General features: G+C 43.8%; 1 protein-coding gene across 2 annotated transcripts; it reads left to right on the top strand.

Moving 5' to 3' along the window:
- The first annotated feature begins 2,250 nt into the window (after positions 1-2,250).
- LOC139061532 (uncharacterized) lies at positions 2,251-9,368 on the top strand. Of its 2 annotated transcripts, XM_070547863.1 has the most exons (3): positions 2,251-7,174; positions 7,646-8,764; positions 8,853-9,368. In XM_070547863.1, exon 1 carries the CDS (start codon positions 2,728-2,730, stop codon positions 5,962-5,964), a length of 3,237 nt encoding a protein of 1,078 aa, XP_070403964.1. In that variant the 5' UTR covers positions 2,251-2,727; the 3' UTR covers positions 5,965-7,174; positions 7,646-8,764; positions 8,853-9,368. The 2 variants fall into 2 exon arrangements, with proteins under 2 accessions (XP_070403964.1, XP_070403963.1); XM_070547862.1 differs by having other exon boundaries at positions 2,251-8,764.
- The last annotated feature ends 4,505 nt before the right edge of the window (positions 9,369-13,873 follow it).

Below are 13,873 nucleotides of genomic sequence, written 5' to 3'. Positions count from 1 at the left end.
AAGAAGCTTCTTGTATGTCAGCTTTTGTTACCCCAGATGCCTTTTTACAGTACACTGTGTTACCCTTTGGCATGAAAAATGCACCTGCCACCTTCCAAAGGTTAATTAACACTGTTACTTCTGGCCTCTCACATTGTAGTGCTTACCTCGACGGTATTGTTGTTTATACAGACACCTGGGAAGAACACCTCCACACGCTCACTCAGTTATTTGATCGTCTGGTGCAGGCCAACCTGACCCTGAACTTGGCCAAATGTGACTTTGTTAAGGCTACCGTCACTTACTTAGGTAAAGAAGTTGGGCAGGGGAAAGTAAAGGTACTGCATGAAAAGGTGAAGGCTATGATGTCGTTTCCTCCTCCCTCTACTCGCCGAGAACTGAGACGATTCCTGGGCATGGTTGGATACTATAGGGGGTTTTGTCGAAACTTTTCTGCCGTTGTTCTTCCTCTCACAGATCAGCTAAGTCCCAAAAGGAAGTTTGAATGGACTTCGGAGTGCCAAGCCTCTTTTGAGGCTGCCAAGCTGCTGCTGTGCTCTGCTCCTGTCCTGGCTGCACCCGATCTGACCAGGCCGTTCAAGCTGGAAGTTGATGCCAGCGCTATAGCCGCTGGAAGTGTGCTGATCCAGGAAGATTCAGCTGGTACTGATCATCCGGTCTGTTTTTTTTCTAAAAAGTTCAACCGACACCAACTGCACTATTCCACCATCGAAAAGGAAACGTTGGCTCTACTCCTTTCAATGCAGCATTTCCACGTTTACGTGGGTTCCAGTTGTTCTCCTACAATAGTGTATACAGACCATAACCCTTTGACTTTCCTCAGTAGGATGTATAACCAGAACCAGCGGCTCATGCGGTGGGCGCTCATCCTACAGGAATATGCCATCGAGGTTCGACACAAGAAGGGGACTAACAACATCATTGCTGATGGGTTGTCCAGAAGTTATGGTAACCTGTAACGTCCAATAACCACTACATATCACAGATGCATACAATTTGTTTTAACTCCTCCTTCCAGGGCCCCTTGTAGGCACAAGGGCTTCACCCTCTTTAGGGTGTTGCCGTTTGTTGTTTTCTCTAGGGTTGCGGCAAGAGGCTAGTGTTGTCTGTGTCCTGCAGACATCTCGGGAGCACCCCAGGGTGATGGGGGACGGGCTTGCCAATGGGCCACCCCTCGTCGTCGCTGGTTTGTATGTGTACACCCACACATGTGCTTAATCTGCCCGCCTTAACCCGCATGAAGAGCAAGGGTTGAGTTAGAGAAGCTCCCCCATAGGCAGTTAGCGGGATGCCCTGGTTGTGTGTAAATGGAGGATACTGTTAAGTTTTAAATGTATCTTGAGTTTTAAGAAAAAAGATGGTGGTGTCTTAGGTATGGTTTTAGATTCTTTGTCTCACCCCCTCCTTTTTTCTTTTAAGGGTGGGGATGTTACGGCCGCAGCCGTTTTGAAGCCCAGAGGTGTGCTCCGCGCCGTTCCCTGTGCAGCAGCGCAGCACCACGGACAGCTACGCTCTGGGATGTTGTCCTTACTCCAGCACCATGGAGAGCGCCGGAGCGGCAGGCACAAGCAGCTGGGACTTTTTATCTCATCAGCCGGCCCTTCAAAAGCGGCCAGCTGGAGCTCATCAGGGGAGAGAAATGTTTGGAGTTGCAGAGGCAACGTTTGTTCTCTCCCCGTTGGCAGTTACCAGAGACTTTGTGGTTAATACCAGGTTGTTGTTGGCTTCTTGTGAAGAAGCAGCTTTAGAACCTTTTGTGTTTTGGGATATTTGCAGTTAAGCGGTAGTTTTGGTTTTGGTGTGTCTGCTAGACCATCTTGTGGTTTAAATTACCAGGTGGGGATTATTCCCCTTTTGAAGTCTCAGTTTCCTGAGCTATTTTTGTTGTTTGGGTAACCTAAGTTAATTCAGCATTTGGTTTTGTCTTTTAGACAAACCTTGGTTAATTTAAGGGTGGGATTTTCCCCTTTTGCGTTTCATTCCCTTTTTAAATAAAGGAGATTAATTTTAAGAGTGGTTGGTCCTCTGGACATTTTCAGTTATTCGTTTAAACTTAGTTTGGTAAGGGTTTTTGGCCCTTCTTTTGGTACTTTCTTTTTGTAATAAAATCCTTGAAAGGAAACTTTGAGTTTGGTTTTGCTTGGTCAAGCCTTTTTCTCCCCAACGAGGGTCACTTTTTGTTAGACTGGTCCATCTTATGTTTATTCCCCTCACCTTCCTAGCTGAGCCCATAGAGGGGTGTAACATAAATGGGGGCTCGTCCGGGATAATAACTGATTTATAGCTGTTTTATTACACGTTTATAGCCTGTTTTAGATCAGTTAAGCCCGTGCCAAATGTTTGGACTAGTTTTAACATTTGCTCTTTGTTGGTTTTGTGAAGACACAAAACCCACGCTGTTTTGTGTTGTGTCATTTTGTTTTGTGCTTAAACATGGCTCAGTTTTGTGTGGAGACATTTATGGAGGCTCCATCCCGTGAGGTGCTGGAGCGTTGCCGCAAGGCTGACCTTCTGCAGATAGCTGTCAACCTTGCTCTTGACATCCCAAACCCTGTGCTGAAAAAAGACTTGAAATTGCTCATTGTGGAGCATTTGGAGGACATGGGGATTTTAAAGACTGAGAATGAGTCTGGTGCAAAGACTGAACCAGAAGGATCTCCTGCAGATCCTGATTAATGTGACGATCCTGAAGTCCCTGCTGCTGCGGAGGATCATGAGGGTGAGACGATGGAGACAGGAAAAACTCCTCTAACAGTACGAAAGTCTGTTCCGACCTCCCCAGGTTCGCCGACGGAAGGATCTCGAGACGCACGATTACAGGTGCGGCTGGCACGTCTGGACATGGAAAGAGAGGAGAGAGCCCAGGCTAAAAGACTCCAGATGGAACTGGAGGTTCGGAGGATGGAGATTGAAGCTGACACAGCTGTGAGAATAAGGAAATTGGAACTGGAAGCCCAGCTTTCCAACCCTGGACTTCATATCACGCCCACCAAAGCTCCGCAACCCGCCACAACCCCGGCCTTTGACATTAGTAAGTGCATTTCCTTAATGCCTACATTTAGAGAGACCGAGGTTGACAGCTATTTTGTAGCTTTTGAAAGAATTGCGGAGACGTTGCAGTGGCCGCGCGGGGTGTGGTCTCTGCTGCTCCAGTGCAAGCTGAGCGGCAGAGCTTTAGAAGTTCTGTCTGCGCTCCCTGTCACAGATAGTTTGGACTATGACCGAGTGAAAACTGTTATACTACAAGCGTATGAGTTAATCCCAGAAGCTTATCGTCAAAAATTCAGACAAGCTAAGAAAAGTGCTGGACAAACACATGTGGAATTTGCACGTGAAATAAGCATGCTGTTTGATAAATGGTGTTCGTCCACAAAAATTAAAACTTTGAGTGACCTCCGAGAGCTTATCCTTTTGGAGGATTTTAAACGTAAGCTGCCTGAGAGACTGGTGACCTACTTAAACGAACAAAAAGTCAGCACTTTATCAGCTGCGTCCCTTTTAGCGGACGAATTCACACTCACTCACAGAGAGATTGTGAGGAGAGATGAGAGAAAAGACGTTCAGCCCGTTTTGATGAAGAAATCCATAAAAAGAAGCTCTCAAAACGGTAATCCTGAAACCCGTACCTGTTACTATTGTCACAGAACGGGACACGTTCTTAAGGATTGTTTTATGTTGCAGAAAAAGAACGGGAAGCCCACTGCAGCTCCTAAGGAAGTTGCATTCCTTAAAAAGTCGCCTGTGGTAAAACCCTTGTGCGCCGCCAGGGAGCCTGATGCTTGTTTTGCACCCTTTATTCTTTCGGGGGAGATCTCGTTGACTCCTGGTGATGCAGACAAGCAAAACGTTCGCATTTTGAGAGACACAGGTGCGTCTCAAACGTTAATACTGAGCAGCGCACTCCCATTTTCAGCCAGTAGTTCACGCGGGTACGCTGTTTTGTTACAGGGAATTGAAATGAAATCCCTGCCTGCCCAGGTGCACCGCGTTCACCTGGAATGCCAGCTCGTTAGCGGCTGCTTTGATGTTGCCATTTGTGACCATTTACCGGTAAACGGGGTTGATGTGTTGTTGGGGAATGATGTTGCTGGAGGTAAAGTGCTACCTCTTCTAGAAGTAGTTCCTCAACCTCAAGCCGAACATGTAAATTGTGCTGCTGATTCACATTTTTACCCAGCTTGTGCTGTCACCCGTTCGCAAACGCAGAATAATGCGGACATCCAGTTAAGTGACTCAGTGCTGATGAGACTCCTCAGTGATGACTCCGAACAGACAGCCCATGATGGACTTGGGTTTGTTCCGTCATCAGACGCAGAAGAGCAGAGAGAAAAGGCTGATGCTGATCCTCAGCAAGGAGAATCTTTTCCACTTACGGCAGAAACCCTTTCTGCTGCACAGAAGAGTGATATTACTCTGAAACCTTATTTTGAACAGGTGACCATTTCAGATAAAACAGACAAAACTACAACACATTATTTATTAGATAATGATGTGCTGGTGCGTTGTTGGCCTCAGCCCGCGGCTGAGGGCATGGAATGGGGGTTGGTGAAACAAATAATTGTTCCATCCTCTTACAGAGAACATGTGGTCTCCTTGGCACACGAGAGTGACTGGTCTGGCCATTTGGGCGTCAACAAAACTTATAAACTGTTGTTGCAGCATTTCTTTTGGCCAGGGATGAAGAAAGAGGTGTCTCTCTTCTGTCGGCGTTGCCATGTCTGTCAGATGACAGGAAAGCCGAACCAGCCCATTCCTCCTGCCCCGTTACAGCCCATTCCTGTAGTGAGTACGCCTTTTGACCATGTCATCTTAGACTGTGTGGGACCTTTACCTCCTTCTAGAACAGGAAAGCGATTTTTGTTAACCCTTATGTGTTCAGCTACAAGGTTTCCGGAGGCCATACCGCTGAACTCCATCACCACCAGGTCTATAATCAGAGCTCTAACCCATTTCTTCTCCATCTTTGGGTTACCAAAGGTAATACAGACCGACCAAGGGACAAACTTCAAATCTAAACTGTTCAAACAGGTAACAAAAACCTTAGGAATCACACATGTCATGTCATCCGCGTATCGTCCTCAGAGTCAGGGCGCTTTGGAAAGATGGCACCAAACTTTAAAGGCAATGCTGACAAAGTATTGCTTAAGTAAAAGCAAAACGTGGGAAGAAGGATTGCCTTTTGTGTTGTTTGCTGCTCGTGAGGCTGTGCAGGATTCTCTTGGTTTTAGTCCTGCCCAGCTTGTGTTTGGACACACTCCTCGTGGTCCCCTGAAAGTTCTAAAAGAGAGATTTCTTTTTTCTGATCCGCCTGACAGAAAAGTGCGGGAGTATGTCCAACTCTTCCAGAAAAGATTAAAGGAAGCAAACTCTATTGCTAAAACTCATTTGGACAAAGCTAAACTGAAGATGAAGGTTCAGTATGATAAGACGGCAACCAGACGTAACTTTGCAGTTGGAGACAAGGTACTGGTTCTAACTCCTTTGTCCAATTCGGCTCTCAGCACCAAATTTGAGGGACCATTTGAGATCCTGAGTAAGCTCGGGGACACAAACTATGTGCTACACACACCTGTCAGGAGACAGAAAAGCAGGGTTTGTCATGTTAACATGTTGAAGCGCTATGAGGATGGTTCCCCTCTGTCTAAACCTGTAACAACTTGTGTTTTAGTACCAGATGCTGCTAACAAACCTATGGTACCACAGGAAGCTGGTGAAGTCGGAGAAGACTTCCCCTCTAGTTGTAGTCCTCGGTTAAATAACTCCGAGGCACTTAAGGAACTGGAAGGACAGTTAACACATTTGTCACCTGAAATGGCTGGAGACTTGGTGAAGTTAATTCACTCTAGGAAGAGTCTGTTTGTTGATGTGCCCACTCAGACCACTGTGTTAGCACATCATGTTGAGGTGAGTGAAGCCAAGCCCATTAGACAGCATCCGTACGTGCTAGTCCCGAGAAAAGACTGATTATGAAAGAAGAAACGGAGTACTTATTGAAAAATGGCTTTGCTATTCCCAGCAGGAGCCCCTGGAGTTCACCCTGTCTGGTGGAGAGGAAACCAGATGGAACCGCTCGGTTTATAACCGATTACAGGAAGTTAAATGCGGTTACCATCTCAGACTCATATCCTCTACCCCGTATAGATGATTGCGTTGACAGTGTGGGACCTTCCAAGTTTGTGACTAAGTTGGACCTGTTAAAGGGATATTGGCAGGTACCTTTAACAGAAGAAGCTTCTTGTATGTCAGCTTTTGTTACCCCAGATGCCTTTTTACAGTACACTGTGTTACCCTTTGGCATGAAAAATGCACCTGCCACCTTCCAAAGGTTAATTAACACTGTTACTTCTGGCCTCTCACATTGTAGTGCTTACCTCGACGATATTGTTGTTTATACAGACACCTGGGAAGAACACCTCCACACGCTCACTCAGTTATTTGATCGTCTGGTGCAGGCCAACCTGACCCTGAACTTGGCCAAATGTGACTTTGTTAAGGCTACCGTCACTTACTTAGGTAAAGAAGTTGGGCAGGGGAAAGTAAAGGTACTGCATGAAAAGGTGAAGGCTATGATGTCGTTTCCTCCTCCCTCTACTCGCCGAGAACTGAGACGATTCCTGGGCATGGTTGGATACTATAGGGGGTTTTGTCGAAACTTTTCTGCCGTTGTTCTTCCTCTCACAGATCAGCTAAGTCCCAAAAGGAAGTTTGAATGGACTTCGGAGTGCCAAGCCTCTTTTGAGGCTGCCAAGCTGCTGCTGTGCTCTGCTCCTGTCCTGGCTGCACCCGATCTGACCAGGCCGTTCAAGCTGGAAGTTGATGCCAGCGCTATAGCCGCTGGAAGTGTGCTGATCCAGGAAGATTCAGCTGGTACTGATCATCCGGTCTGTTTTTTTTTCTAAAAAGTTCAACCGACACCAACTGCACTATTCCACCATCGAAAAGGAAACGTTGGCTCTACTCCTTTCAATGCAGCATTTCCACGTTTACGTGGGTTCCAGTTGTTCTCCTACAATAGTGTATACAGACCATAACCCTTTGACTTTCCTCAGTAGGATGTATAACCAGAACCAGCGGCTCATGCGGTGGGCGCTCATCCTACAGGAATATGCCATCGAGGTTCGACACAAGAAGGGGACTAACAACATCATTGCTGATGGGTTGTCCAGAAGTTATGGTAACCTGTAACGTCCAATAACCACGACATATCACAGATGCATACAATTTGTTTTAACTCCTCCTTCCAGGGCCCCTTGTAGGCACAAGGGCTTCACCCTCTTTAGGGTGTTGCCGTTTGTTGTTTTCTCTAGGGTTGCGGCAAGAGGCTAGTGTTGTCTGTGTCCTGCAGACATCTCGGGAGCACCCCAGGGTGATGGGGGACGGGCTTGCCAATGGGCCACCCCTCGTCGTCGCTGGTTTGTATGTGTACACCCACACATGTGCTTAATCTGCCCGCCTTAACCCGCATGAAGAGCAAGGGTTGAGTTAGAGAAGCTCCCCCATAGGCAGTTAGCGGGATGCCCTGGTTGTGTGTAAATGGAGGATACTGTTAAGTTTTAAATGTATCTTGAGTTTTAAGAAAAAAGATGGTGGTGTCTTAGGTATGGTTTTAGATTCTTTGTCTCACCCCCTCCTTTTTTCTTTTAAGGGTGGGGATGTTACGGCCGCAGCCGTTTTGAAGCCCAGAGGTGTGCTCCGCGCCGTTCCCTGTGCAGCAGCGCAGCACCACGGACAGCTACGCTCTGGGATGTTGTCCTTACTCCAGCACCATGGAGAGCGCCGGAGCGGCAGGCACAAGCAGCTGGGACTTTTTATCTCATCAGCCGGCCCTTCAAAAGCGGCCAGCTGGAGCTCATCAGGGGAGAGAAATGTTTGGAGTTGCAGAGGCAACGTTTGTTCTCTCCCCGTTGGCAGTTACCAGAGACTTTGTGGTTAATACCAGGTTGTTGTTGGCTTCTTGTGAAGAAGCAGCTTTAGAACCTTTTGTGTTTTGGGATATTTGCAGTTAAGCGGTAGTTTTGGTTTTGGTGTGTCTGCTAGACCATCTTGTGGTTTAAATTACCAGGTGGGGATTATTCCCCTTTTGAAGTCTCAGTTTCCTGAGCTATTTTTGTTGTTTGGGTAACCTAAGTTAATTCAGCATTTGGTTTTGTCTTTTAGACAAACCTTGGTTAATTTAAGGGTGGGATTTTCCCCTTTTGCGTTTCATTCCCTTTTTAAATAAAGGAGATTAATTTTAAGAGTGGTTGGTCCTCTGGACATTTTCAGTTATTCGTTTAAACTTAGTTTGGTAAGGGTTTTTGGCCCTTCTTTTGGTACTTTCTTTTTGTAATAAAATCCTTGAAAGGAAACTTTGAGTTTGGTTTTGCTTGGTCAAGCCTTTTTCTCCCCAACGAGGGTCACTTTTTGTTAGACTGGTCCATCTTATGTTTATTCCCCTCACCTTCCTAGCTGAGCCCATAGAGGGGTGTAACAGGAAGAAACTGAATTATCATCAGAACCAGAACAAGAGAGCCCGATAACAGCCATGTGAAAATAATAATTAAAAAGTATGTATGCATAATAGAAATAGAAATAAAAATATATTAGAATTAGTGTAACTCACTGTGATCCAAACAATAAATCAGCCATAGCTGATTAGCAATCATGAAATGAGGTCTGGGAGTTTTTAAGTTTCATTCTTTTATTACATTTTTTTCTGAGATCTGTTAAAAGGTCACCATGGCAGCTTGCGTGTCTTCAACGTCGGCTACACAAAGCAGCAAGTGTAAGTACCATGAACCTGTCTTGACCACTTCATGTATGGTTTTGCAGTTTAAGCAGCTAGGCCAAACCTGTTATTTTTTTCTCCATAGCCATTTGGATCATTGGAGACAGCTACGTGAGGCGTGGTGCCCAGAGAGCTGCAGAGACCCTCGGAGACAACCTTGGCCTCCCTGACGTCCGTGTCTCCTGGTTCGATTGGGGCAGACCGAGGTGGAAATACCTTCTCCCCTTCTTTTTCCACTCCCTGCAGGGAAGAGCAGCTCCTGATGTCCTTCTCATTCACTGTGGCGGCAATGACATGGGAGTGGTCAGCAGTGTGAAGCTGGTCAACATTATGAAGGAGGACCTGCACCGGCTTCACCTTCTACACCCTCATATGATGATCATCATGTCATCCATCACCCAAAGGTGTAGCTGGAGGGCAGGTGTAAAACTTGCTAAAATTGAGAAGGCCAGGAGGTTTGTCAACAGTGTTATGGCTACACTTATTTCAAGCTTAAATGGTGCCGTTGTTGTGCATCCTCACATCACATCTTCCTGTACCGACACTTTGTGTCCTGTTATTTTATAAAATGTGATGTAAAAAAATAAATGTTTTTGCTCAATTACTGGAATTTCTTTGGTTAAGACAAAAATGAGGGAAGCATCATTCATGTCAAGTTGTTTCTACAATTAAGTCCAACAGTTTCTTAGCAGCCAATAGAAATGTGTTCTTTACTAACTTTACTTGGTTTAAAAATCTTCCTAAAACAAACCTTAGAGGCTGCCGTATTGCACAACTCAATCATACTTGTTATGTAAATATTAGCTTTGTAGATATTTGAAGAGTTTTTTTACAGATAGATATTTGTGTGCTAAAAAAAACCATAAACTTAAATAATTTGTCATTCTTTATTGAAAAACAACCAAATACAGGTATACAGAAAGTGTGGGAAAATGATAATGTGAAAGTATTGCTCTTTAAATGTAATACTATTTATCTTTAAAAAGAAAAACTCTAAAAATGTCCTGTACAGCAACATGACAGAAGAATGGTGGTCTGTCTGTCAGAAAGTGCTGAACAGATTTGCTCTATCAAGAGGAGCCTTTCGTGTAGGAGTTTATGTTATTGTAATATTGGTTTGGGTTATGTATCGCCACATCAGCATGTAAATGCTGAACCAATCTGGAATAAAGAGGGTTGATAAGAGGACAAACAAGTAAATAAGAGAGAAAAATAAAAACAACTAGGAAACCAACATAAAAAACAGCAACCAGCTGCTGCACCTGTGAAGAAAAATTTCTAAGAATCATCAAGAAAACGTGGGATGAACAACTATAAACATGTAAACAATGAACAACAAACATCAACAAGCATGTGTTCGTGCGTGTGCTGGGATGTGAAGTGTGAGACCTCCAAGGATCAGGTGCACTCTGGAACCGCCCCAAGCACCAGGAAACCAGCAGCCACCACAGAGCACAGAACCAACTCAGACCACCTCCCAGATAGCCGAGCACCATGCTACAGATAACTCAGCAAGGCCACATCCAGAACCGGGCTGACACAGGTCATGGGCCACAGGACACAGCAATCATACAGCAATTCCACCTGAAATAGAATCATTACAATTAGAATCAAATACAGCTGTTGTTCAGTATGACATAACGGTCATGATTTTGAGATAGACTAAACAGACTTTTAGCCAGACTGAAAAAATGTTGCCAGAAAAAATATTTGTGCTGCTATCATTGAAAAGATATAAATAAAAGTTTCCAAAGGTTATCCTAGGTCAAACCCCCTTTCAAACACCAGTGTTTACCTGTAGTCACACACCTGGCATGAATGAGTGAGGCATCTGCATGGTAATTCAAATGGAATTTTAAAGAAGGCAACTGGACTTCTTTGGTTTCATGAATATAGGAGGGTCGATCTTATTGTAGCTGTCTATTGTTGCTTGATAAGCAGAAACTGTCACCTGCAAAACACCTCCTCCCTACCTCCTCATGGTTCGTTTGCATCGTTATCCTCTGTTGTGTGGGAGTTGTGTTGATTAGATGCAGAAAGGTGTGTTGAGGGTCTGCCCTCGTCAGAAATAATCACTGTACAGTGAAAAAAGCAAATAATAACATCAGTGCAAGAGACACTTCATTTCCCATGATGCTTTGCACACTGTGATGATGTCACCGCCAAGACGGAGCAGGGGTTCTGTACATGCACAGAACGAACCACAACAACCAGCTCAAAAACTATAAGTTTCAGAGAAAAACGAAACTTAACTGTTCTTATGCCGTTCACTGGCTGTAAAGGACGCTCATTGCTGCTGCTCTGATCAACGTGAGCAGATCAAACACCGAACGCTGAAAAGCTGGGTTTGGAAACCCAGCAAGCAAATCTACTCTTTTCTGCTCAACTCCAGCTGATCTGATCCCGTGGTGAAACACCAGTGGGAAAAACAACGGAGAAGCGTAAATCACATCTGACCAGGGAACACAAGGGATGCCTTGCTTTGCCCCGGAACAGCTGTTATCTCCTGCAAGTTTTTATTTCATTTAAACTTTTACCTTTTCTCGTCTCTTCTAGACCAAGATAAGCAGTCGACCGCGTGACATTGCTTCAAATTATCAGACGGTTTTTCTCTATCTTCCGTATCAAACACGCTACATATCTACCGTGAAGTAAGATCTTTTGTTTATTGTTATTTAATCTGGTATTGTCGGTAAGCTGTGGCCAGGCTGCCGACTCTGTTTAGATTAAATAGTTTACGAGTGACCGTTGTTGTTTAAGAGTCTAAACTTTTGAAGTGTTGAAGTTAAGTTTTACTGTGATTTTTAAGCCACTAAGGGCTAATCCCCTTTTCTACTGTGAGAGAGAAGAAAAATCACAGCTCATTCCTCCAGTGTTATCAGACACACACACTCACATGCACGCGCACACCTGGTTTGATAACAAAGAACTCCATTCACACACACACACACACACACACACACACACACACACACACACACACACACACACACACACACACACACACACACACACACACACACACACACACACACACACACACACACACACACACACACACACACACACACACACACACACACACACACACACACACGGTCTGATTTGACACACACACACATTTTCAATAATATCAAATTGTTTTGCATTATTAATCTCCTTGTTTAATTAAATGTTATAAAATTCAGATTTGTCTCCATAGATTTCTTTGTGTTGATGCAAAATCTCTGCTCCTGACGGATTCCACGACTTCAAGAAAGACTGATAAGAGTTTTGGATTCATTTCCCCGGTTAAAGGGGATGGTGCCCCGGGATACCTAAAGAGTATCTTAATTAATTAATACATCGGTAAATAGTCCCATATTTACAGAATTTATTGAAGAATCCAAAAGTAATTAATTAATTACTAATTACTCGCTCCTAATAACCCCAACAGGTGTGATGTCGTGTTATTTTGTTGTAAATATGTATATAGTGTTTCTTCTTCGTTCATGCATGCGTTACAGTTATTACATTTTTTTTCATATTATTGCTATATTATTACTATTTGCAGAAGAAACCTAAGTGAAGTTGGCCCCCCCCACCTTCTTCAAATCTTACAAAATTGGTGTCAAACATTTGTGCTGGTTTGTGCTGCAATATAATAATAATATATCAATAATATGAAAAAAAAATTAATAACTATAACTGTGATGCTGGAACGTAGAAGAAAAACTATATACATATTTACAAGAAAGTTTTCTTCTAGTTACACAGCAATGTAGCATCTGTATATTATACAGCTAATGCTTACATTTTTTCTATCTTAACCAAAGTATGAAGTAATGTGTTTGTACCCTGGAGTCCGTGGTGAAGTGATGACTCTCAAAGTGTTCCCTGCACAAGCGGGAGTGTGAATTGGGAGTCCAGCACTCTCTTAAAGGTCAAGCCTCTCTGGATCACCTAGAGGAAAACTTCATACAAAGAACTACTTAAGCATATGGGTTTCATATACTTAATAGCTTATCATGGCCTGTAGTAAAAGGTCTAAAATTAGGATAAAGAGTAATACAAAATGCATACTTTATAAAAAAAACAATATAAAACGAACCACTTGAGTCTATCGCCTTATTGGATAGGATATGAACCTTTTAATAATCAATTTTATTAACTAATTTCCATTTTATTAAACTGCACAAGTTCCCATGAGAACAGGGCACCCAGTTGCGACTCTTTGTGGACAAATTAGTTATTTAGTCGCTCCCCACCACCACTATTTTACAAATATGCAAAAAAAAAAATTTTTAAATGATCGAGTTTATCTGATGGCATACAGACTTCTGGAGACTAACATCAAGCACCATCAACCAACTCTCCAAGCTGCAGTATGTCTGCGGTCAGGTCTCTCTCCGAGTCCGCTCCACAAGCGGTCAGCCCACACAGCAGCCAGGCGCCGAAGCGGTCAGAGATGCGCCGGGCTGACCGCTGGGGAGAACCGGGTGGAAGAATGGAACACAGAAGGGTCCCTCCGAGAGCTCAGTCATATTTCAACCCATTTTTAAGTTAAATGCACTGGGTTTTACCATGGTTTTACCCATCGACACATACCCTATTAATTATTTTACCGTATATTACATCTAAATTTCATGGTTAAACTGTACATGTTAAAATGGTAGTTCTTTGATAAGCTCAGCTAGTGCAAGAGCGGCAGTGACCTAAAATACATAAATATAATTTTACTTACTGGAAAAAATGAAGTGGAGACTCCTTGGATGCTTTATTAGTGCAATTAATACCACAGCAAGTCTATTTGTCCAACAATTACACAAATAATATCCAAAAAAGAATGCACAAACGCTACAACTACTGGTCTAATTTCAGAGACTAAAAATCGCAAAATAGTTTTCAGGTGAAATCGAGGCTCTACAGAGGCCTTTCCATGGAGCTACCTCTGTGGTCACGTGGGTCTGAGGCGGCGGTCACATGGGTCTGATGCTCATTAATTATACAGAATTTTAGGCATTTAATACATTTAAACAGAAGTTAGAGAAAAATTCACCCCCCTCAGAGTTGTCATGAGTGTAAACTAGATAATTTAAACCAAAAACAAGTTTTGGTACCAGGCTG

This window comes from Nothobranchius furzeri, chromosome 2 (assembly GCF_043380555.1).
Source record: "Nothobranchius furzeri strain GRZ-AD chromosome 2, NfurGRZ-RIMD1, whole genome shotgun sequence".
Taxonomy (NCBI): Eukaryota; Metazoa; Chordata; class Actinopteri; order Cyprinodontiformes; family Nothobranchiidae; genus Nothobranchius; species Nothobranchius furzeri.
The sequence above is the reverse complement of the archived record's forward strand: the minus strand, read 5'-3'. Positions and strand labels throughout refer to the sequence as shown.